General features: G+C 40.4%; 1 protein-coding gene across 5 annotated transcripts in view; it reads left to right on the top strand.

Moving 5' to 3' along the window:
* slmapa (sarcolemma associated protein a) overlaps window positions 1-26,632 on the top strand; it is a 55,984-nt gene that overhangs the window by 3,769 nt on the left and 25,583 nt on the right. For all 5 annotated transcript variants that reach the window (XM_080846174.1, XM_080846175.1, XM_080846173.1 and 2 more), the window contains exons 2-9: window positions 14,498-14,645; window positions 15,120-15,192; window positions 22,867-22,903; window positions 24,618-24,680; window positions 24,906-25,001; window positions 25,495-25,566; window positions 26,014-26,154; window positions 26,397-26,534. In XM_080846174.1, coding sequence (XP_080702300.1) covers window positions 14,498-14,645; window positions 15,120-15,192; window positions 22,867-22,903; window positions 24,618-24,680; window positions 24,906-25,001; window positions 25,495-25,566; window positions 26,014-26,154; window positions 26,397-26,534 — 768 coding nt within the window. The remainder of the gene's footprint in view (window positions 1-14,497; window positions 14,646-15,119; window positions 15,193-22,866; window positions 22,904-24,617; window positions 24,681-24,905; window positions 25,002-25,494; window positions 25,567-26,013; window positions 26,155-26,396; window positions 26,535-26,632) is intronic.

The raw sequence follows: 26,632 nt of genomic DNA, 5'->3' as shown, positions 1-26,632 counted from the left end.
GCTTAGACCAAAATTCCATTGAAACACATAGTAGCTAGCTAGCCTGGCTGCTAATAAGTATAACGTAAGCAGGCATATCTCAACAGATATGACAGTGCATTCATTTTGAAAGAGGAACAGAGAAACGCGATCAAGGCATTTGTCGATCGAAAATATGTGTTTGCCGTCCTTCCTACGGGATCAGGTAAAAGTTTTAATGTATCAGATGGTCATACCACATTGCTCTGATTGGTTCTAGGTATCCAATTGAGTGAAGAGGAATTTTTTTCCCTGGTTCGTTGAAACATGCCCCATAATCACAGCCCAATGGGTCAGTATCAGACTCATATTCTGACTAGAATTATGAGTGACATTGTCAGGCTAGAAGGACAGTTCCCTGATTCTCTTCACCAAGTTTCATGTCTGTGCCTTAAGTGCTTTAGCGCCACCCATGGGTCGAGGTTGGAGATAAGTTTATGCATGCACCTTTTGAACCATATGCCCGATTTAAAAAAAAACATGATCCCTTGTATTAAGCAGAGTTCAACGTCAATTTTCGCCATTTTGGATTTTATGACTGCACTTAATGTGATTGCTTATCAATGATGATAATAATTGATTGAACAAAAGCAGTAGTATAACTTGAATATTGTTTGTCTTGTCTAAGGCAGAATTTTTATGTGAAGAATACAATTGCTTGAATATGTCCATGCTTTTATTATGTGCAATAGGCAATGATGTGACAGTGAGGTATGTCTGTTTAATAAAGGACAGTTTGTGTTGTAAATATACAGAGAATTCCATATTAGAAGGACTTGGACTAGCTAGCCTAAAAGTCTCTCTGACTCATAACTATGAGGAATTTACCTTTCTTGTTTAAAAAAAAAAAAGTGCTTCTTAGTTGCCCTTCTCAGGAAACTAGTTGTCTATGGCTTATTATCTGGTAGATATTTAAGGGCATGTGTTGTCTACCCATCACCTTTTTTTTTTAAGGCAGGCTGTGAAATGTGTGATTTGTAATTTAACTTAGTGGATTAATTTGCAGGCTCTGGTTATTTCTAAGATAGACTTTTGCAATGCAATTTCAGCAGGCCTTCTTGCATCTGTGGTGCCACCATTGCAGTCGCAGATGATGGCAATGCCAAAGAGGACATGTGTTACGCCTCCCTGTAGGTACTGGAAGATTTAAATCTCTCTCACTCTCACCTATAGAACAGCCACTGGATAGCCATCAGCCTATTTAAATTCTATGATTTAGCATTATTCCCCCTCTCAACCACTCTTTGCCTTTTTTCCACATCAAGACTTTTTTCATGTGGTACGTTGTTGGTGGAATGATTTACCAAGTGCTGTCCATTGTCGAGTGACGACCTTAGTACATTCGATAAGCATCTAAAAACTGCCCTTTTTAATCACAATTTACCCAGTTTTCATGACTTAACCAGTTTTCATGATTGGTAAATCTCTGCGTTTTCGTGCTTATATTTTTCAAAAGTTACAGAGAAATAGACACTACTATCCGATGACACCGTTATTGTAACCAGCAAAAATTGTTGATGTGATTTGCGAGGCGTCTGTGAGCCAACTGTCTGACATTAGCACGTTAGCCTTCGTTAGATAGCATTGGAAGTCCATTTTCCAGGCTCTCGCACGCCCCCTTCAGTGAGGCAGAGGTTAGGTCTGCCTCCCCTATGTGCTTTTTCACTGTGGTTACATGACGGATCTTCACATACAGAAATTACATTACCTATTCAATGGATATAAACGACATATAATAAAAGTGTCTACAAATATTTCAGTGATGACAAACAATGAGAAAGCAAAAGCCATGCGGTCAACCTAGTGTTTGAGGGATTGCACAATCTGAGATGAGGCACAGCTCGTCGCTGCCTCACCTCGCGAGTCGCGTCTGTTTGAACTAGGGGTGTCACGATACCAAAAATTCAGTAGTCGGTACCAATACCAGTAAAATAACACGATTCTCGATACCAATTTCGATACCACGTTAAAAAAAAAAAAAAAAGGATTTTCCAAGATTCCATGTAGGCTACTTGAACTTGAAACATGAACTTCTTTATTAAAATATGTGAAAATAGCTAAATGTCGTAAGACATACAAAACATGTGCAATATAGCATAGCACAACATAATAAAGTGCAATTAATGGTTAAAGTGCAACAACTAGTGACCCCAGACACATTGCAGACTTCCAGGCATCTTTTCAAAATGTACTGTGCAAAAACAACAACAGTGCAAAACAAAACCGTGGATAAAACAGTGCAGCCATTCAGCTAACAAGATGAACATGAGTTTTGAGCTTCTTAAAGGACGTATTTAATACAAAATAAATCGAAATGTTCAGTGTGGTCGCGGCGAAATTCCAGCTGTCATTTGCAAATCGTCTTATACATTGGCTACATTGAGTCTATGGCATCGGAAAAAAAATCACATTGGGTAATCGTGTTTTGTCAAACCAATTGCATATTTATGTGTAACTATATTAAACTACGACATTCTGTGAATTTCCCTAGTTTAGTCATGATACTTGCAAGATACATGCTCTCTTTCTCTCTATCTAATTCTAACCAAGGTAGGCTATAGGCTAACGTTTAAACTACAGCATAGCTTACCTAAACTACGTACATAACATTAGCCATTGTAACACACGTGCCCATCATTTTAAACATCATGTAACGTGTATTTCAGTATGACCGATTTAAAAAACTGAAAAACTGCATTATTTGGATGTTGTTAATATGAATCAGAACTATCCTTGAGTTCTTTAAACAAATACAGATGACTGTCTTTCAGGTGCTTTGCTAAATTGGAAGTACTATCTCCCTTGGTCTGAAGAACACTGTAGCATCGTTTGCATAATGTTCAAAAGTAGACGTCCTGTTTTACCCGAACATGTCCTCTTTTCGAGATCTAACAAATGCGTCCAGCAGGGATTCCAAACGCGTCTGGGATTTAGCCTCGTCGGATATATGTGTTTCTGGGTGTTTCACAAACTAATATTACGTCTTTTGGAAAGGGCATCTCCGTTACATTCCACCTTTTTGCGCATGCGCTCATTGGTCGACCGCCTTCCCAGTGTTGCCAGATATGATAATTATCCTCCAAAATGAGCCTATGATACGATACGCCATTTCCAGTCTGGCAACACTTCACACCTGGCCGCCTCCATAGTTTACAATAGTAAATGGCAGATCTGCGTGTGAAAAACATGTCAAAACTTCGACTGTAACACCGAAGCGTATACTGCCCCTGTCAGTTCCAGAAGAAGCGCAGCACCGATTCTAACAGCTGGCACCGGCGCACACGGTACGGTGCTTCAAAAAAATGGGTATCGTCGGTGTTTTGTTATTTTAGTACCAAAAGGTACCGTAAGCATCGGTTCTCCCTAGTTTGAACAGGACATGCTCAAATTCAGAGATTTTGATTATACAAATATTTAGAATCATACAAGATTACATTTAAAGCACAGATTAGTAGATACAAATTCATATTTATTTGTATTGTATCATTATTTGTTTTTTTTACCTTTTAATGATAACTTTTACTTTTCATGAGGCTCTGCCTCCCCTGACCGCACATTCCTATGTGTATGTAGTCTGAAGCACTGACCCGTTTTCTACTGCCGGGAGCTTTACTACAACAGAACAAACTTACCACTCTCCCACTTCAGTTTGTTTTTAGAATGAGAGAATTTTAGGAGGAGGTTACCATAACTGTGGCTCAACTAGTCAGGTGCAAATGGGCCTTGTCCTGACAAGCTAGACTCAAAGAGTACCGTAAGAATATGTGTTCCCACTGTCGCAGTTTTTCAAGAACTAAAGAAGCTAGGCCATGCCTGATGCAACCTGTGTTGATTTTCTGTTCCAATAGTGGCCCCTTTTTTTTTGCTTAATACCTGATAGAGATCTGTGACGTAATGTGCTTTGGTGAAGTGGACAGGAGTTGGTGGTTGGGAGGGTATTGGGGTGGGTGGTTGGGTTGGCCTGTGCCTGTGCCTGTGAAACATTCAACACAGGAATATTTATAATTAAACTGCTACCAGAGCACAACATTGTTTACAACAGCCCATCTTCATAGATCTAGCCTCTTTATTTTGCTGTCAAAGTGCACCATATTGATGCATTGAACTTTAAAAGGCGCAAAATGTTGTTATAGATAATACAGTGCAGCTTGAAAGTATGTGAACCACTTGAGCAGTTCAGAGTTTTCTGTTTTGCCATGATTTTAAACATTTTTCATCACCAATTTTCCATAGATGAAATGCCAGGTTTATGTTTATCAATTGCATGTAGCCTACTTGTTTAGTGGTAATTGTGTGACTAGCAAAAAAACGTCATGAAACATGGAATTAGTGTATGTGCAAAAGTAAGTGAACCCCCAGCTGCATTGGTAAAGTCAAGCAGGTAACAGATTCGGTGAAACATATTTTGGTGCCTAATTAGTCAATTAAGCAAACCTATCAAATGAGACATCCTTAGGAAAAAGGTTGGGCAACACGGATTAAAAGAGAGGAAAACCAACCAACCAAACTACTGTAGTGCCAAGGTGTACCAACACAGATCAACAATGCCGAGAGGAAAGGAGATATCCGAGGACATCAGGAAGAAGGTACTGACAGCCCTTCAGTCTGGGGAAAGCTATAAGACCATCTCCAAAAGATTCCAGCTCCATCCATCCACTGTAAGACAAATAATGTTCAAATGGAGGGCATTAAACATGAACGCATCTGTGCTTAGAAGTGGATGCCCATCAAGACCATCACCAAGAAACACCAGAAGAATAATAAATCAGGTAGAAGCCAACCCACACATCACCTCTAAAGAGTTGCGGACCTCTCTGGCAGCATCTAGGGTAAATGTACGCGTCTTAAATGCCACTGTTGGCCTTTTGAGTAGGAACAGTTGTAACATAATGCCTCATTTAAGTTGCCATCACTCGGCCCAGGTGAAGCAAGGAGAGTCCACTTGTTAGTGTAAATACAAGAATCTGTCGCTGTTGTCTTCCAACCAAAAATTTGGGACAAATAAAAAGTTATTAGTAAGGCACTCAATAATGTCAAAGAAATGCGTCCTCGTCATCGTATTGCACACTGATTCCAGAATGTTACCAGACACCGGACTTAAAGACAAGGTATCTCTCCAAATTGCCTTTTCTCTGTCTAGCTAGCGTTCGCCATTTTCAAGTAAGAGCTGAGAATTTTGTTTTTAGTTTAGTTTACCCCCTGTTCTCCAGCTCCTATTTGCATACAGAGCGCTGATAGGTAACATAAATGTGTAGGCGATATTATTATATCCCGGTTGAGTGTGCATATTGTGCACAGGTGCATAATCTCTTGTGTAACCTACTCTGTATGAGCAACCTACACACATCAGCTCTGTCTTTCTACTCCGAACCTCTATAATCCCTTTAGGAGGCAGTTTTTGTGCTGAAAAAGGGAGACGGGCATATTTTGTTTGTTTTTAACACAGAACTTCCATCTCACATGCTGCCAGAGCGAGTTGCCTCAAAGCAACTACCTTTCGTCTGACACATTTTCTTGCAAAGTGAGAGTTCTGCTATCCGAAAATAGTTGACTGGAATTCACGCCCTCCCGCAGTCTGGTTATCAGGCGCTTTAAAAAGGGACAACTGGCTGGCAGCTGACTGCAGGCAACAGACCCCCTCCCCATGCCCCTCCACTAAACACTCTCAACTCTGCAAACTCACAGGGCGGTATCCTATTCAGATGAACAGAAATTAGAAGTACACCTAATTTTCTGCATTAAATGATGACAAGAAAATGCGCAATAGCGGTTCTAGCAATTTTACGATATGACATTCATTTTTGTTAGGGTAATATTGGCTCAGACAATAGGGCAAGTGTTTTTGGCTAGCACTGAAATGGTATGTAATCATAGCTAAATGTTATGGTGAGCCTTTTTAAACTATAGAATTCTAAAGAAGAATATTAGATATCAGTGAAAGCAGTCATAGATTATATTGTATTTATGTTTCATAAAGCAGGTAAATTGAATGACGTTCTGAGTCTATATTTCCTTCTACCGGCTTTCATACCTCCTTGGACTGAGGATGTATTGGAAATGACACTGATACTGAATAAGCACCAAGTTGAAAATTAAATTAATAGCATGGTTGTCGGTTTAGGTCCTAGATAGCAGCACAACGGCACAGGCATAGCTTTTCTTTAACTTGTCTTTATGGTAATTTGCATTTCCTATAGTTATTTCTGAAGGTTTTTTTTATGTAATAAGTATATTTCACTTCTGCCCTGACAGAATTTTTAGCAAAATGTGCAAAATAATGCATTGTATTCTTCAGAGGCTTCGTCTACTACTACTACTTCTACTACCAACCGATTTTTGCGAATAATTCAGCTCGAAACTGCTTAATGTAGAAACTTAATTTTGTAGGTCTTGTAGATGACACTGGTTACAAACACTTGTAAAAGGACACAGATTTTCTATAGAAAAATAAATAAAGCTGAGGAAGTGGTCTATCCTTCTTTTATTCTTTATTACTGTGTCATTATTACCCATGTGAAAGATTCACACAAAGTTTCCATCTTTGAGCATGGTTGTGTTTATTTCTTTAGAACCCAATGGGCTGGTGCCCACGTTCAGTCGTCTTTTGTGCCTGCTATTCCCAGATGCGGCAATTGATAAACCAGTTAGCAAAATAGGCAGTTAGTAAGTGAGACCATTCTTTAAATTATGTTTGTTTTCTGTAACCCAACCAACGTCAATTAGATTGGGCCGACCAAATTCTTTTCACGTTGTTTCATCTGCCAATTTGTCTTCCACCTTACCGAACAGACGTTGTTGGTGCCCCTCAAGTAGTGCCTTCATTTATCCATGTATTTTCTGAGTAATGAACATGTAACGTTGTAATGCCCTATCCGTTGCCTACTTTAATTAGTTAATGCAATAGCCTTAGACGCAAGGCAAATGCTGCTGGCAGTTCTTGTTTTGAAAGTATAGGCAATACAAATGTATCTAGCTAATGTTCTTCTAAATCAATTTAGGCTATACATGAGCAATCTGTTTAATAATCCTAACATTTATGAAATGTGAGGTGTTCCAATATGACCAGCCATTGCAGAAGGAATATTTTTCAGTTTTACCGTATGTCGTCAATTTCTGCTCATAATGGTCATCGGAGAATGATGGAATTTGCATCTATAGCATGACTACTTTGTTTTGTTACTCTTTTAATAGAGCAAAGAAGTCAGTTTCTCTGGGTTTCCCCTTCATGAATACACGGAAGTGCAATATTGAACTTTAATCACTTTGACTGAATCCAAGTGGTAGTGCTCTGTGCCCTAAAACTGTCTATCCGTAGAGTCAGTCCAAGAGTTCATGCAGAGATCTGCATTTTATGATTTGTGTGCGAGTTCACCAAAATGTCATTGATGCATGAGTCCTCTTTCAGACTTACAGTGCCCTCCGCAATTATTGGCACCCTTAGTGAATGTGACCCAAACAGGCTATTAATAAATATTTGTTTGTTGTTTATCCTCTTGGTCTTTCACTCAAAATATTCACAAAAATCTTACCTTTTCATTGAAATAAAGTTTTTTTTTACATTAAATAAATATTATTCTCCTAAACAGGTGTGCCACAATTATTGGCACCCCTTAATTTAATGTTTTGAGCCGCCTCCCTTTGCCAAGATAAAAGCTCCAAGTCTTCTCCTATAATGCGTGATGAGGTTGGTGAACACATGGCACGGATCTGAGACCATTCCTACATACAGTATCTCTCCAGATTCTGAGGTCAACACTTGCAGATTCGGCTTTAGCTCTTCCCACAGACTTTCTATGGGGTTTAGGTTGGGGGACTGTGATGGCCATGGTAAAACCTTTATTCTGCTGTCGGTGAACCATTTTTGTGTTGATTTTGAGGTGTGCTTCGGATCATTGTCCTGCTGGAAGGTCCAACCACGGCCCATTTTAGGGCTGTTAGGTTTTCATTGAATATCTTCTGGTATGTGATGGGAGTCCATGATACCAGCGCTCTGTTCCGTTGTCCATACCCTCCGTACCTACCATCCTTAGTTTGAGTATGTAGGGTGTTCCGTTTTCCGATTTCCCATTTCCGCGTCGAAAAGAAGTATACCCAAAGGACCTGTATCTGTACTCATAACGGTCAAAACGCTGAGTGTGGAACCAGGGTACACTTTCCACACTCAACGGCCGCCATCTTGTCAACGTAGCGGAAGAGGCGGACCCAGGCAGAGCCGCTCAGCTCGAAAAAGACGAACGCAGGGCTTGTCGCGATCGTAATTTCCGGTAAGTGCACCACGGAGTATTAGATTTGGAACAGCACTCACCTGCTGAGAATCTGCGTACCTAGTGAGTGTGTACTGTGTACTGCGTATAAGTATAGGTACGGTAGGTACGGTAGGTAGGGAAAATGGAACATAGCGCAGGTATCCTAACAAGATGTCGAGGGCCTTTGGAAGAAAAACAGCCCCCCAACATCAGAGATCCACCACTATACTTCAAAGTGGGTATGGGGTGCTCTTCTGTATGGCTATCTTTCTGTCTACGCCAAACCCACCATTGTATGTTTGTTGCCAAGAAGCCTTATTTTGGTGTCATCTGACCATATAATTCTACTATAAAAGTCTGACTTACATTTGGCAAACTGTAGGCACTTTAGTTTGTTGTTGATTGACAGCAGAGGCTTTTTTCTGACAACCCTCAAAAACAACTTGTGGTGATGTAGGTGCAGTCTGATGGTAGTTCTGGAGACTTTCTGACCGCAGGACTTAACTAACCTCTGAAATTATCCAGCTGTGATCCTTGGAGATCCTTGGAGCCAGTCGAACCATCCTCCTAACGGTGCGTGGGGTCAATTTACAGATAGGTCCTCTTCCAGGCTGATTCCTTACATCTCCTGCCGCTTTTAACTTCTTAACTATTGCTCTGATTGTGGAAGTGGGTATTTCAAACTGTTAAGATATTTTCTTATATCCCTAAACCAGGGTTTCAGCAGCTCAACAACTTTTTGTCGCACTTTGGCACCGAGTTCTTTTTGCCTTTCCCATCTTGATGAATGACTAAGGGTATTTGGCCTGTGTCACCTCATATTTATACTTCTGTGAAGCAGGAAGCCATGGTTGACCACTTAAGAGTTCCTAATCAAACAGGTGAACTCAAAAATGTAAAACATGACTGGTAATATACTTCAGTTAGATTTTAAGTATTGGATTTTCTAAGGGTGCCAATAATTCTGGCACCCATGTTTTGGAGAAAAATATTTTATGTAATGTCAAAAAAAACAAAAATCTTAAAATCCTACAATGAAAAGGTAAGATTTTTGTGAATATTTTAAGGGAAAGACCAAGAGGATTAACAGCAAAGATATATTTTTTCAAAGCCTGTTTTGGTCACATTCACTAAGGGTGCCAATAATTGTGGAGGGCACTGTAGCTAGTCTAACGTTCTAGAATATTACCATGAAAGTTCTCTTAAGACACTTCGAAACTAATGGGCCTCATTCTCGACCTTTTTCTGTAATTCTTCAGAAATGTTTCTTTCACGACTTCGCAAAAACAACGTAAGAGAAACGCTTCCGCTGCATTCCTGCACGCTTAAAAATGTGTTCATAAGCAGCCGAAGTCTTCTCAGCTGGGTTCCTTCTGATTAGTTTCTTAGATTGATGCGCGTTCTCGTGAAAGTGGATTTGCATACATACACGCCCTACCAGCTCCTTATTAGGAGACGCAATTTTAGAAACGTGTGCTGTCGCAATCTCCCGAATCCACCTCATAACAGGTGTTCATTAATAAGGTGGAGATATTGTATTACGTTGAACGTCCGAAGTCCGTAAAACACATTTAAGTAGTCACTTTTTTTTTCTTTAGGGGTGTTAGTCAGTAGCAGTAGACAGTCAACGCAGGAAGGTGTGCAGATTTATTAGCTAATGAGAGGTGGTCCTTATTATTTTCAATTTATCATGACTTGTTACGTTATGGCTTATTTTATATGCTACTTATGTAGAATTACCAGCAAAGCTTGAGTCAATCGATTCGTAACTTTGCAATCGGCCGGTTCATGGTAAATTAAGATCAACCCCAGGGTATGCATACTGACGTTGTCACATTGTAACGTTTAAACTGGTTTGAGATTCATATCGGAGAATCTTTACACCCCTATTAAATTCCATTCCTGGTGCAAAGATCATCACTTCATACTAGGGATGCACTGATACCACTTTTTTACAAACCGATACGAGTACGAGTATTTTTATTTGTGTACTTGCCGATACCGGGTACCAGGGGCGGAGTGGGACACAAAAATCCACCGGGACAATTCTGACTGCACGGCCCACCACCGGCCCACAATGTGCCCAAAACTGGCCCAATCCGCATCCCCTCCACCTCCCATATCAACTACACAAACAAACGGGCGGCTTTTGATCATTATTGTTAGATTTAGTGTTGATGTGTGGGTGACAGACATGACAGTGACAGTGACAGTGTATTTGTATATGTACATTTATGGAAATACGGAACAAATCGCGTCCCGTATTGGCTCAAATGTTATGCTAATTCGCAACAGTGTCCTGTCAACTCACTCGCATTTAGTTGACGGCTGGTTGAATAAATCCGTAATTCTTGTACATTGTGATGCACTTTCCTCCAGCACCCCCTCCTTTCTCCTTTCTCTTATGTCCCTCCATCAGGTCCGCTTCACCTGCTCTCTCTCCCTGATAGCCGCTAATTTATCTCCCTAGGTTCACTTGATAAAGGCAGAAAGATACGCATTTCCCATGAGGCAATTTGCGCCGACCATTCTACATTCAACAAAAAAACGAATTAAATCGCTGGCCAATTTATTTTTGTGGTCATGAAAGTAATGGAGCGTCTGAATAAAAAAGAGTTACATCAATATAGGAGGCTAAACAAAAATCAGAAGGTTGGATTAATGGGAGTGAGTTTGACACACACCATAGGTGTGATGTACAGAGACAAATAGTGGTTGGACTGCTCAATCTTGTAACTCTCGTAGAACTTAGAGATTTTCATGGGACCATGATTTGACGTACACGCAATCTCGATAGGCCGCTCATGAATTTGACACGACGGCTGCGAAGGCCGGTCTGCAGGCTGGATCTCGATAGATTATTGGCCGACCGGCCGACCGGGAAAAGTCCCGGTTCTCCCGATGGCCACTCCGCCCCTGCCGGGTACCGATACTTCCAAGATTTGGTTTCCATGAAAGATTTTATTTTATCCTCTGCAGGTTATGTCAAGCCTATAGTACAACATTAACAGAAGGCTATCCCAAGCCAAAAATAAACAGAGCTTTCTGGTTTAAACAAAAAAAAAAGTCAATATCATCACATTAGACAAAATGTAAATATAGACAGATGGCAATTTAATTTGCTGCATAGTTAACAACACAGTCTGCTTAACAAAAAGTGAACAGAACTATCCTGAATAAGAACATGAGCACAGTTCAGTTACAAAAGGATCAACAACTCTCTTCCTCCCCTTCTCTCTCTCTCTCTCTGTCTGTGTGCGTGCGCGTTTTTTTCTTTTGAAAGACGTCAGTAAAGATTGGTTGCTTTTGGTCTCTTGCGCCATGAGTGAACTTTGTGTGCTTAGCACTATGGTGCGTCTTCAGATGTTTAATCAAATTGCTTGTGTCAAACAAAGTACTTTCCTTTCCGCCCCTCGACACTGTAACAGTGCAGATCTTACACTGTGCCTTACTCCTGTCATAATTTATCTTAAAATGAGTCCAAATCGCCGTTAAGGCAGCACAACGGTATAGCGATTTCTTCCTAACTGGGCTACGTTCTTGCAGCCAAATTGACACTTGCCTGATGTTTGACTGTGTTAGGGAAGTTGTTTGCAACCTAGCCAACATAGCTATCACAATAACATTGCAAATAAGTTAACGCAAGAGCACTTAATATTAGCATCAGGCGGAAAAACGGAAAAAAAAACGTAATACTATCATCAATGTCCAAGAGTGTTAAAACAACCTTGCTTACATCGCTAACGGGATGTCTTGCTAGCGGCTTGGTAGCGGGTGTTTATGACAAACTAGCAAGTCAACAAGATTCCTGAAACACAAGACAAGGCAGACGTCCTCTTTTACCCTCACATGTCCTCCTTTCGAAACCTAAATGCGTCCGGGTAAAAGAGGAGAAAACAAATACATTCCTGTCCCCGTCAATCAACCGTAGCAAATGGCAATAATATGTTTTAGGCGCAGCGTCGCTAAAGACAGTAGGCTAGCCCCTACACTTTGCGTATGTAACAGCAGTTCTAAGTTAACTGCAAAACATAAAATAGCCGAAGATAGCACTTACCTTTACTGGAGGTCGTACGTGTTAAGTTTAAAATCTCTAGCGAAACCGTTAGCTTACGCAAGCCACCTCCACACATCGTATCCAAGCTGTTATTGAATTGATTTAAACTGCAAGTTCAACCTCAACTTATCTGTCTGCAATACCGCTCTCGGCCTCTATGCAACTCGGCGCTCTCACACCTGGCAGGCATAGACAGTAGAGGAGAAGAAAACACACGCGTTAAGACGCAACACTGGGTATCGGTTTTTGGTATCTGTAATTTAAAACGAGTACGAGTATATTAACGAAGTGTAGACCCGATACTGGTATCGGTATCGGTGCATCCCTACTTCATACCCATTGAGACCCGAGGCTGTAATTGCTGCCAAAGGTGCTTTAAATAAGTACAGGGTAAAGGGTCTGTATACCGATGTCAATGCAATCTTTAGTTTTTAATACATTTGTGGAAAAGTCTAAAATCCTGTTTTCACTTTGTGATGCGTTCAGACGCTTTTGTGCTTTATTACCTCAAATACTTGTGTTAAGATTGTAGAAACAGGTGCTTGCACAACAGTATCCCCCTCATCCCAGTTTTGATGTGAGAATGGTGGTAAGAAGAAGCTTTGCCAGTCACTTTTTGGGGTATTACACCTTTGTGTTGAAGTGAGGAATGAAGTGAGTTTCCTATGTGGGTAATGGAGAGGAGGTGGTAAATTGGTTGATTTGACTGACTAATTCCTTTGGAATTCTTAGATGCTCTATAAGGATGGGATGCCACACACCTCACTCACTCACTCACTCACTCACTCACTCACAAAATCCTCCGAGGTCAGTGACGATGCAGAGAAAAATATCAGTTTTGTCTGAAATCTCATACAATCTTCGCACGATAATAAATTCCATGCGATTAATGAATTGCCAGTAAACAATTGAATACACTGACAAATAAAATGACTGTTCGGAGAGTACCTAAAATAAGTTTAATGACTATTTACAAGCTACAGACTTCATTAACTGTGACTTAAACAGTGGATTGTCTGTTGCACGGACCATCCCCTCCCTAAGTCAAAACCCGAACCAGGTCCACGCATAATTCCTTTATCTTGAGGCAAGCCCTACCATTTGGAAGTAGATGATCGGTGGAGATGTAATATGTGTACACTTGTGCTTGTCTAAACAGCGATATGAAGAGAACAGGATCATTTTTTTCTTGACAAGCTTAAAGTGAAACATGGATATAATAATAATAAGTATAATGATGATGATATATTTTGAATAATATATTTTTTAAATATATAATTATGTAGTGTATTATAGGGCTACAACTTAATTCCCCTCTTCCAATTTTATATTTCACATTCATTTGCAAAGTGATGCAGGGGGCCGAGAGTGCCACAATGACATTCCAGACTAATGGGCCACTACCTTTGACAGTGGGGAGTGGGGACGTACCTGTGATTAATGCCATCTCATCCCTATGCATGATATACGCCACAGGCTTTCAAAAGAAAAATGTCCTCAGAGCTCAAAAGTCTTCACCACAAAGAGTGTTTTATTTTATTTTATTATTAAACAATATCTCACCACCTGTGAAAATAGGTGTTGACAGGTGATTGAACTAAAACTAAAATAATGGCATTCTCACTGATGTTTTTATATGGGGGAAGACGATGATGAATTTTTTTTATGTTCATATTTTATATAGTAGTATATTTTGCATTCAATTTCATATGATATGTTACAATGGAAAGCTTGTAATGCATTGACTGACAGAATCTCTCATTCTGAAAATATCACCAGTGGAGTGGTAGAATATATCATGTTTTGAGTGTTTCCTCACAATGAGAAGGAACAACCGATCTTTCTGACACTCCCCCACACACAGGCTACATATATTGGGCAGTTGGATATGGGGGTGACCGGGCTTGACAGTGGGTGGTATTGTTGAGTCCTGTTGATCCCTCTGAAATATGGCTTTACTGAGAAGCTGTTGAAACATATGCCTGAAATATATGTGATTCTTAAAACTTTGAGGATGTAGTGAGTCTTTACTATATATTTGGTGAAAATGTGAAAATTCTTTTTTCCTTTTGAAAATGTATGTGCAGTGGTGTGTAACGACAGATGAGGGGACTGGTGTAGGTATGGTGATGTGGCTTCTGGGTTCTCTAATTGTGAATCTCTTCCTGTTTTCTAGTTTTATCTCCAGGACACCAAGAGCAGCAATGGCACCTTCATCAACAGTCAACGCCTGAGCCGGGGCTCTGAAGAGAGCCCCCCCTGTGAGGTCCTGTCTGGTGACATCATTCAATTTGGTGTGGATGTGACGGAGAACACGCGGAAAGGTAGCACCTCCACTAAATGAATCGGTAGTTACAGTATTTGGGCTCTTTTCTATGTGATAGAGTCCAGCTACAATTCTGAACTCGGAATGCGCTGGAACTGCTTGAACTTGCTAGAGAAAAGTGTTGCATCACTAACTAGAGCTGATGTAATGTGAGGAGTGAATGAACCGTGTTGTTTTGAGGTATTGATGTCATTGCCGTTTTGTCTGCAGTAGTGTAGTGGGCTGTGGTGTCACACCTGCGTATATTTAAAACAATTGGATGGAGATTACATTTTACTTCGCTGTCTGGAATAAAACTGGGCATATTACTCAGATATCTCCATCTGATCTTAAAAAGCTGAGCGTATGTCACAGGTTGAGAACCCAGTACTGAAGAGTTGCTGAAATACACTACAGTACTGTGTTTTTTTGTTTTGAAACTGTTAAAGGGATGTGCACTCTCTCAACCTGAGTCCTCCTTTTCTTTTTCTAGTCACCCATGGTTGCATAGTGTCCACTATCAAGCTGTTTCTACCTGATGGCATGGAAGCTCGACGACGATCAGAGTAAGTTCTAGAGCTTAACATCGGAACATGATATTATTACTAGGGACAGTGTATGTGTTATACACAGTGAAAATTAATTAATAAAACCTCTAGCAGCCATGTTGTGTGTAGAAACTGTGTGTTAAGGACTTCAAGTACCCACTGATTGCACAAGTAGCTTTGAGGAAAATAAGAGCAAAACAATGGAGGAAGGAACTGAGTTTCATCACAAGGGGCCCAACACAAAGTATAGGCTCTTTTCAATCATCTTTTATATTAACAGAAAGCTGTTGTGTACCCAAATGCATTGTGCGCAGTTCGTTTGGACATCCATTCAACTTGGCTACAGAGAAATGAATCAAGTGCCCTAAAATAATTATATAATACATCCATGAGCATTTATCTTTTAGCGCCAAATTTCAAAATACCACTTTAATAAATACCGTTGGGAAAATGAAGGGCAAAGTTTTTTTTCAGAAGCATTTTTGTTGTATTTCTTAAAATTATCTTTGTATCCCAACAGCAATGAATAAATCAAATGCTTTGACAATAAAAAAAGTAAACTTTGTTCAGGCTTTTTACCGTCCTGCAACTGCCTCTCAATCCATTCTGAATGAAATAATTGGCATGCCTTCCTGCCTTTCCACCTGCATTCCTGCGCACACTCTGCCCGTGCACACACTCTGCCCGTGCACACACTCTACCCGTGCACACATTGCATGTGCCTGGAGTGTGAGATTCACTGCTGTAAACAGGCCTCAAAAATAAGGTTTGGTTAGTGGAAGATGAGTCCATATCACAACCTCACTGTTGCGTACACTGCTTCAGTGTTGCTCCAGATTGGCTTCCTATTAAGTGAATTTTGATTAATTAGGCGGGTGTAAGTGCCATGTTAAGTCTTTGGACTGTGAGGGTTTCAAATGGGGTACCTGGAGAGGCAAAAGGAAATATCCAAGTAGTCTGCCTGCCAACCTGCCAAACATGCAAGCACAGAGTGGATGTGACTTGAGGTGTGCTGTTCTTCAACATGAGGCTAAATCCAGTACACAGGCTATTTACAGATGGTGTCCATTTTAGTGTACATAGTCTGGATCAGTGGGCTAAATGAGAAGTGGAGGAAATCCTCTGTTTCTTGCTGAATAGCAGGACTAATGAAACATTGTCATTCAAGATGTCACCAAAGTGTTTCTTAGACAGGGATGTGGAACTGTACTCCACACATTTGCCGAAACTCATACGTGTATTTATGGATCTTGACCATCCCCCTCCATTTAGCTCACCCCTTTGGGGTCTAGTAATACCCCATTAGCTAAGGTTTATGCATGTCTCACTTTGTTTCTTTCATTCACTCCTTTTTTTGCTTTCTCATCTTTATTTCCTCTCTGTGACAGTCCATTAACTCTTTGCTTTTCCGTCTCTCCCACCTCTTTGCAAACTTTTGCTCCTAACCTTTTTACTTTCACTCCATTAGTTCCCTCTCTCTCTCTCTCTCCCTCTCTCTCTCTCTCTCTCTCTCGGCCTTGTCCCCTTCCTCCCCCTGCCTGTGCGTCTCTGTCAGTATATGGTATTTAAGGACAGCGTGTTGAATGTGCTCCTATGGCTGTGGGGACACATATACACACCCCAGTTCAGTGGCATGTTTTCATAGCTTTACTCTGACAGACTCTGGAGAGGGCAGGATTTATAGAAGCGAGATGCTGGTGGTTGGAGTAGTGTTTGGAAATGGGCAGTAAATTAAAGAGGCTAACCCATCAACAGAGTTAACAGCTTTTGCCTTCATAGCAGCTGTTCCTTACAGAAACGTCTTCTGTTGATAATTGATACTTTCCTCACCTTCAAAAAGTTTATGAAACTGCTACAATAACTGTAAAACTGCTATATGCAGGACAACTGCACATGCAGTTTATCTGACTAAGGTGGTGAACTTTGCTGTACTAAGGTGAAATCCTGAAGTCAGCATTTTAGATTACATGATGGAAAAGCCATATGCAAATGCAGTTGGAATTGCATCTACCGTCAACCTAGGTGGTCTGAACCTTATGGGACAGTAGATGCATTAAAGTGGAACAAATTGTGGGGAAAATAACAATTAATCTGAAAAGTTTTTATTTTTTATTATTTAAGTTTTGTATTTGTTTCAAAGATGCAATTCCATACATAGAATTTACGCATTTATGTTACAAAACATCTCACATTTTAAAGGGGCAACACACAAACAAGCAATCAAACAAAACAAAAAAACACAAAAACAAACATAAAACAAAACCTTAAAGGCAGCCCATATGAACCCCTGCAGTGCCCCATACCCATTACATTTTACATACAAATATGCATGGAGTGTAATGCATATACAACCCTTCTCCATTATATTAATTAAAGTCCTGCATTCCTTCTAAAAGGTTGTAACAATATTGGAGACAAAATATAGCCATGCTTGGTTGGTTTTGCTTGAATTATTCTGCACCCTTCCCATCATAAGTTCAAAAGAGGCCATCTCTGTCATCTTCATGGAAGTCTTAAATGGCCTCCAATATAACTAAGCAGCCCATCAGCTTGTGGCACAATGGAATGGCATTGCACGGCACACAAGGAGTTGTATGAAGTATTAATAAACAGTCCCTGTCATTAACCAGATATATTACTATAAATAACAACAATTGAATAAACTGGTGTGATGCCAATTAGATCAGATCTACTTAAATGAACACATTAATCTGAATGCATCAAATATAAAGAACATAAAACAAACCTGAGGTGAGTGAGTGGAGTGAGTGGAGTGAGTGGAGTGAGTGGAGTGAGTGGAGTGAGTGGAGTGTATAAATATGTGGCCCTGGTGAGTTGGTTCGTGTTTACCATGTAGTGTAAACATAACCTTTCAATCAGGGGAGTCCAGTGCTAAAGACCTAACACATGATGCACGTTAAAACATGAGTGGTCTGTAGGATGGACTCTTAAACTGCCACTGCTGCAAGGCTAAATAAATCTCCCCCCAATCAGGAAGACGTACACACACTTCCATTGACATGGTTTGGTGTATCTTTAAAATGTATTTTGTCCTTGCGTTACATTTAGAAAATCCAAATGGACCTGTTGAAAAACGGTCAAATCATTCCACCTTTAGCTACTTTGGGCATTTGCCACATTTTGCTTGGACCCATAACCAATTAAACTTATTTGATTATGATGGTGTCCTCTTATAAATGTTGATACTGTAGACCTATAGGTAGCATTTACTCTAGATTTAGTGTTGTTTTCAAACATACTCATACCTTCAACTAATAATCCCACATTTTATAGGGCCATATACATGCATAATTTTCAAAACTTTGTTAATGAATTGCAAGTACAGTTATACAGTGACGCTCATATTGAGTGTCATTATGTATACAGTTTAGCAGGAGAATATGTCTGTTATAAAATCACACTGAACCTCAAATTCACTAAACAGGCCTTGAATCCGCAGAACATAACTCACAGGTACTGATTCACGCCCTATTAGTACAGCCGCCACATCCACAAACAACTTGTGTATTGTTGCCAGACATGTAATCATTCAAGATATAACACTTTTCTTGGAACAGAATTTTTTTTATGTCACTTCATTGTTCATTATTTCACTTAATGCTGTGGTCATATTGTTTTATCTCTACGTACCGTCTAGTCTAGTTGATTTTTTCAGGGTAAACCTTGCCTACAGCAATGATTAGCACTCTGACCCCCATAACAAAAGGGCGTCATTAATCCTTCTCAGCCTGTCCCTGAATGTTACCTTTTTGTCATTCTGATGGAATGTCACACAACCAGTACCTGCGCTGTTATGAGGGCAGGCCAGAGGATAAGCTGTTGGTGTGAACAAGAGAATCAGGTTTTTCCATTGTTCTACTTGAGTTTAGCCTCACCATCAAGGGAATGAAGTTGTTCTCAGTTTCTCTCTGGTCCTCTAGGTGTATGTCAAAGTTTCTGCCACACTCTGGGCCAGCGATTTGACCTATACGCATCCTTTGGACTTTACTGCAGGTCGTGAACAGAACATTCTGAAAGCACAAGTATAAATGTAAAGGGCTTTCTCTCTCTTTATAGTTCTCCTTCTAAGAACTCCTAACTGCATGTATGGACACAAGGGATAAACTGAGAGTGAAGGCCTCGATATACTTCTGCATCCCTCTCCGTCCTCGAAAAAAAAATGGGCGGGCGGGGGCAGGCGGTTGATTCAGAAAAATTTGAACGTACTGGTCGGGCTTACTACTCCGAAGGCTATGCGTCCTAAAGCCTATTCAACGCCGGACCGCTGGGTGGGGTAACGACTGTTTGTCGAGCCCGTAGCTACCCCATTACCTCTTTATTTGAAGTAATTGATTGTTTTTCCTCCCAACTGTCACTGACGCTGCTTCAGGACCTGTCGGGCAGGTGTCGTCACATGGGCCTTGGAGACATGTAGCTCAGTCAACATTAGTATGTCTAATGCTATATATTCACTTGAGAAGGCAAATGTATCTCCATCGTGGTGGTCGTTTTTTTTGTGAAAAACATAGTAGCGATTTATAACAAAACGATATGCTTATCTTACATACAATACAGAAACTATTATAAAACGATCCAATAAAATGAATACGTTCTTATTTTCTTTGGTATTTTTGTCACATTCATATTTGCAATGATCGCTGGGTAACCTTTGTATAACTACAACGCTATGACAATGCACTCATTGGCCACGAGACGGTTGCCCTTGTCAAAAAGTGGTAACGTGAATGTGTCTCTATGAAACAAAGCATGCACACTTCGAACAAAATTACCCCCCAAACTCTGAGGACAGGGCCAGAAAAATAAACCAACGGTATTCATCATACCAATCAACATGCAGTGTTATAGTTATATCAGACACACAGCAAGAACATGCATACCTCAACATACAGTTGTGGGACTGCGATTTCAACCATGAATATGTTGAAAAACACATACAGGAGCACACTTACTAATGATCCTCTGCCAGGCTCTCACACCTCACACACGAAAAGTTGATTCCAAAAATCTCGAATTTAAGACAGAGTGGACTGACTGGCTATGCATTTGTGCTGCTTGTGGGCAGGACAAAACCGATGTGTTTAATCTGCAACGAGACGGTTGCCCTTGTCAAAAGTGTTAGCGTGAAACGTCACTATAAAACAAAGCATGCACACTTCGAACAGAAATACCCGTAGAACTGAAGTTATGAAGTAAGGGGCAGAAAAATAAACCCACTGCAATCTTCATACCAACCCACATGCAGTGTTATAGTTATATCAGAAACACAACAAGAGAATGCATACACATACATGCCAATAAACATGATTCTGATTCTGATACCTCAACATACTTGTGAGACTTCCTTTTCAACCATGAATATGATGAAAAACACATACAGGAGCACACTCACTTATGATCCTCTGCCTGGACACCTTTAATGCCCAATTTTCAAGAAGACGTTCTTAGAGAAATCGTTGTGTGTGTGGTAGTCGTTTATTGTATAAATACCTCCTCACGGGAATCCTCACAACAGCGAATGATGGCAACAAACAGACAATGGTTGATGGTGGAGCTGGACTAATTTGAGTTATAAGCAGAGGACGTGCTTGTAGCGATTTGAGCGACAACTACAACAACAACAGAACAGGAGACCGGTGGTACGTACGTTTACTAGATTTTCCGCTAAATCAAGCGTTAGCGTATTCACAATAACTCTCAAAAGTGTGCTGCTAATGTAGCTAGCCTCGCTGCTAATAAGTACAACGTTATCGTGCTGGTTATGCTCTCACACGCCACCCTCATTGAGGCAAAAGTAATGTTTGACTCAAATGTCTTTCACTGCTGTTTTATGTAAAGTCAGTCATTCTAAATAGGTTCTACACATACATGAAATAAATTTCCTATTTAGTAGATGCAAAGTAATGCTGCCAGCATTACTCCGTAGCAAATTACGTTAGATGCCAGTTGAAGCTGGTTGGAGAAGGCACTTTCAACACCAAGCCACCAGCCAAGAGACCAAAAGTGGTCGGGAGAAATGTACTTTTCGAGGGTTTATATAAAATACGGTAGCCGTAATGCTGCATGCTGTGCAGCTTTGCAGTTTACCAAATTCGTACTAAAACATTTGGACAGAAAACAGGAAATGTGAGGTCCTGACATGTGTGATTCCGGAAATGATGTTGTTTGGAAATGATGCCGTAAGCTAGCCAATCACAGCCAAGGGGGTATCCGACTCTCTCCGACTCTTTAAGAAAAGTTAGAAAAAAGCGTTTGTCTCCGACCAGCTCTCCGACGGCTCTCCGACGGCTCGGTTGGGCGTCAACACCTGGGTGAAGGTGTTACCAAGGCGTGCCAAGGCGTGCCAAAGTGTCCCTCTACGACCAAATCGGAGAGAATCGTAGTACTGTAAAAAGGCCTTGAGTCTCTGACTCCTCAGAATGGAACACTGTAGCTAACACTTGAGGTTCACTGGCCTGGGTCACTTCTCCAACTTGGATAACTAAACATGCGAGTCATACAATCATAAAGTGGGTTCTTTTCATACTTGATAGAAATCATGTGTGTTTCTTCAGGTTGAGAGTATTGGTGTGTTTCATGAGGAAGTGCTGTGTGGCTAGGGTGCTGAGTAACCAAAGATATGGCCATATCTTACCTTTTGTCAACTGTAGCAAGTAGTTGAGCTAACATGTAATTGGATAGTTCAACAACTTTCACGCTATTATAGTCATGTGGGCACGTATCATTATTTTCCATTTGATACAGTCCATTGCTACAATTTTTCTTTTTTTTTTTTTTCTGTTTTCATCGCGACAACTGAAGTCCTCGACTACACAGATGTCTTTCCATAGTGGCAGTTCAGTTTTTGGTCTTGGGCTTTTACTGTGCTTTCCAGTTTGTTCTTTTGCATTTAACATTGCTTCATGAAATCTACCACTTGGTGTATCACTTTGCCTAGTCACTCTTGTCCTCCCTTTTAGATGCAGTTTTAGAGTGTGATGCTTTTAATTACAGATAAATCACATGAGGAAGTAAAAGAAATGCGAGGGTTGGTAAGGAAGAAAGGCACACAGCAAGGGGGTTGGGCCGAAAAAGCTTCACCTTATAAAAAGCCTATCACAGGAAAAGCTGTAGAACGTGTATATCATGAGAAGAGCCAATCGTGTACACACACACACACACACACACACGCGCTGACAAGAAAACATGTGACAAAAAGTACTTTTTGTGGCTGGGTTTCAAAACATCATGCTGAAAATCATATTGCTTGAATCCTTCAGTTAGGAGGACAGTGATCTTTTATCAGTTCCAACCATGGTGGTTTTGTTCTTAGATGGATCTCTGTAATGCCTTTAATGCCTTTAAGTATTCTTACAAGAAAGTACTGCAAACAGCAGCTGCAAACTGTAACAGCCATGTCATAAATATTGCGTTACTGCTTTAATTCCTGTTATCACTGAATAGGTCAAAATGTAAAATGCCACTCTTATGTTCTGTATCTCAACACTTCACATCCAGTTTCTGCAGCTCAGCTTTCACGGTTAAAGATTAACAATAGAGTACTTTGCTAAACAGGTACACATTGAGCACAGTGACAAATATTTGCTTCTACTATGATTTAAACTGCCAAGAGGATAAGCGTTTTACCTTTTCTTTCATCAGTTCACAAACGATGTGTTTGTTTCTTCCCCACAGTGTGATTCAAGCACCATTACCACTGCCGATTGATAAGGTAAGTTAATTTTGTTCCGTGATGGTGCCTAGCCATCTTCTCTTAGGTTGTGTTTTAAAGTACTAAAAAATGCCATTTTACAATCAGATTGAGGGATCTGATTGTAAAATCTAAGCCGTTTTTTTTTTAGTCCGGTCCCTTTGTGTAATCTGCTTTAGACATCTGTGTTCCCTCAGCGTGGGGCACTCCTCTCCCCTTTGGTGAAATGCATACAGCATAGCGATGACATCATCCCTGTGTGTGCTTGCTCTCTGTGTCTTTGGCTTTTCTTTTTCTTTCTCCCTCGGAGTTCCATTTATCTTATCCTCGCCTACAAGGCCAATAAAAAAAAATCATTAACTTTCCATTAATGCAGTAAAGCCATATCTAGACATTCCTGGCCAAACATATTCTGTGCAATGATTTAAAGAACTGGAGAATGATCTTGTATGAATCTACATATCTACCCATCGCTGGTAAATGACTCTCCTTTCAATGAGAAAAGCTGGGTGGTGCAACAACATTTGGGGTTCCCCCTGAAATGATTAGACCATACACCCCAACCTTTACATCCTGAAGTGTAAACTCTAAAAACCCTTGATATGATGCCTTAGTGTTGAAGTACCTCCTTAACCTAATAGCAGGTACGAGGTGTAGGCCTCACATTTGTAATGGATTTAACAGAGATGTGTTGTATCGACTTAAATAGGCCCTGACCACAGCTCCAGTTAAAATTGGATAAAAGAGTCATCTGGGCTTGTTGCTTTCCTGAAATGTTTTTATTTTTCTGTTGTCTATTGCGTGAGAAGTGAAGTGAAGGGAAGCATGTGATAAGCTAGGGCCTCAGAAGTTGGCCACTAGCCCTCTCACAGAGGTGTCTTTCTCAGAAGATGTGGAAGTGCATACTCCACAGTTAGAACACCTAATCATATTAGAGGAGTAATCCGGAATCTAATTTTGATCGCCCCTCCCTGCTCCGAGCCGGATTCGGCACCCTCTAAGCATGGGTCTGATAAAATTGTGCTTCTCTTGAGGAGAATTGGAAAGTTGTGTATTTACTAAATTGTGAAATCATCAAGCTAGAGCTCATTACTTCCTTCCTGTGCCATTTTGAATTTTGATTCATTACTAAAGAAATGGGCAGACGGCCTTGTTTATTATTTGAGTCTGCACTTTAAGACTTAGACTCGCATTCTTGAAGGACGAAGTATGTCTCAGCATTTGTGACCATTTACAGGCTGCCTAAGCAGGTCTTAGACCGCTTACGCCAGTGTCTATATCAGACAACATCTGATGCTGTCAATATGAATGCATTTCTACACCTGCTTCATAACATGCATAACTCACACATGTTTTTGTCTACTTGTGCCTTGATGCGACTTCACTTTATCTCTTATCCATTACACCATTTTACAGTTGTAAATTAAAGTAAAAGATTTACTTTATAGGCTGCATATTTGCACTTTCCTTGTTATTACTTATGCAGTTTGGATCCTGTCACTGAACCTCGTTGAATTTCATTTAATAGGCTACTTAGGAAATGAAATGTAATTAGTAGTCAGAACCATCAAGAAAGGATCCACCATGCATTTACTTCTGCAACCATTCATCTCATTCGCCTTTTGTTATAAAAGGCATTGGGGGTGGTACACACACGTGTTCCACTTGTGTATATACTTATGGTGCATTGAGTTCTGAAACCGCCTTCTCATAGTGCTTTGTCTGGGTTCTGCAGGTTGCCGCAAACACGCCCAGTATGTACTCTCAGGAACTGTTCCAGCTCTCGCAGTATCTGCAGGTATGCTGTTCCACTGACACCTAGTGGTTATTTTTGTGAAAAGCACTAAACTTAAAATTTATAAAGGGAGTGTTTTATTTGTCTTTTATTAAAGAACTTAATTTTAATTTATAGTACCCTTGAGTATTGAAATGTTGGTTTATGTTTGTAATATTTTCTTAATGAAGTAATTAAATGTAAACCTCAAATTGCTTATTTTTTTTTATTTTGTATTTTTATTTAAAGGAGGCCTTACACAGGGAGCAGATGCTGGAGCAGAAACTGGCGACACTGCAGAGGCTGCTGGCCAGCACACAGGAGGCCTCGGAGAGCAGCTGGCAGGTAGGAGACGCGCACGCACCTGCACACACACACACACACACACACACACACACACACACACACACACACACCACACACAAACACACACACTCTCACACTCTCACACTCTCTCTCACACACTCGCACTCACGGTCAGTCACCCATGCGTTCCCAGTCACTCTCCCATATGTATCCAGTCACTCATGCTCACATATACCCATATGCACCTCTACGTCTTCCAGAGAATGATTGTGGAGTGTATGTAGAGCACAGATAATGGTTGTGCTATTTATGCCATCATATTTATGTATTTATTTATTTGTTTGGTTGTTTATGTATTTATCTGAGAGCTTGGCTGTTGTTCTGTCTCAGAAAAGCAGTTGTAAGAATTAATTTATAAATTAATTAATTAATTCTTTCATTCTGTGATTTCCATACTAAATATGTAAGTGAATGTACTGTATATGTAAGAATGCAAATAAAACTTTTCATCTTTCCCTCTGCTTATCTGCAGGCTTTAATAGATGAGGACCGGCTGCTTTCTCGTCTGGAGGTGATGGGGAACCAGCTGCAAGCTTACTCTAAAGTGAGAATAGGGTCCTGATTTATGGATTACCTAGAGTTTGGCAGCAACCTTATTGATGAAACTGCAGTCATATTTATAGTAATGGCTTGAAGTAAGAGTTCGCCGAGGCGCTGGCGATGTATCATTGTTATTCTGTACATTAGGGTGCAATGATAGTGATTTAGATTTTACATCTGACTGTGTAATACTTCACCTTGTTTAGGATGCAGTTCGTACCTTGATTACAACATCTTGTAAATAAGCATGACACTAAACAGGCATCAAGTAGCTGTGTTCAAGACTTCATGAAATTGAATAAAGGGAGACTTCAATGAGTTTATGGCCCGTCAGATGATCACGCTGCTTCAGCAGTGGGACATTAGCATCATAAAACAAAACTGGAATATAGTCTACTATCGTGTAAAACAAATGATCACCTCCCTAATACTCTGTGCTCTCTCAATGTAGAACCAAACAGAAGACAGCATCCGGAAGGAGCTGGTTAACTTGCAGGACGACAAATTCAATTATGAGACTACAGCCAAAGAGTCCCTGAGGCGGGTTCTTCAGGAGAAAATCGAGGTGGTCAGAAAGCTGTCAGAGGTGGAGGTGAGATGGTTTGAAGAATATTTCATCAAGAGGAAAATAGACCGTACTACGGCCATAACCCTATTGATTACATTTTGTATTCCTTGCTTAACTGTACACATTGTCTTCAAAGTTAGTTACGATTTAGCAAGTTATTTATTAATTGTTGTAAAGTTAGCAAAAGTTGTGTTTTTTTTTCGCTATCTCTCATACCAGTTTGGGTGACTCATTGATCTGTGTTTTGTGTGTGTGTGTGTGTCCAGAGGAGTCTGAGTAACACAGAGGATGAGTGCACACACCTGAAGGAAATGAACGAGCGCACACAGGAGGAGCTCCAGGAGCTGGCCAACAAGTACAATGGCGCAGTCAATGAGATCAAAGACCTCACTGACAAGATCAAGGCAAGTGTCATGACTGATTTTGGCAACTGGCACTTTCCCATTTGTCAAAATCAAAGTCAGTTGGCGTGTATTCAAACACTCCTGATTGTGGTGGCCTT

Source organism: Sprattus sprattus (assembly GCF_963457725.1).
Source record: "Sprattus sprattus genome assembly, chromosome: 10".
Taxonomy (NCBI): Eukaryota; Metazoa; Chordata; class Actinopteri; order Clupeiformes; family Clupeidae; genus Sprattus; species Sprattus sprattus.
Note: the sequence above shows the minus strand (reverse complement) of the source record. Positions and strands in the feature narration are given on the sequence as shown.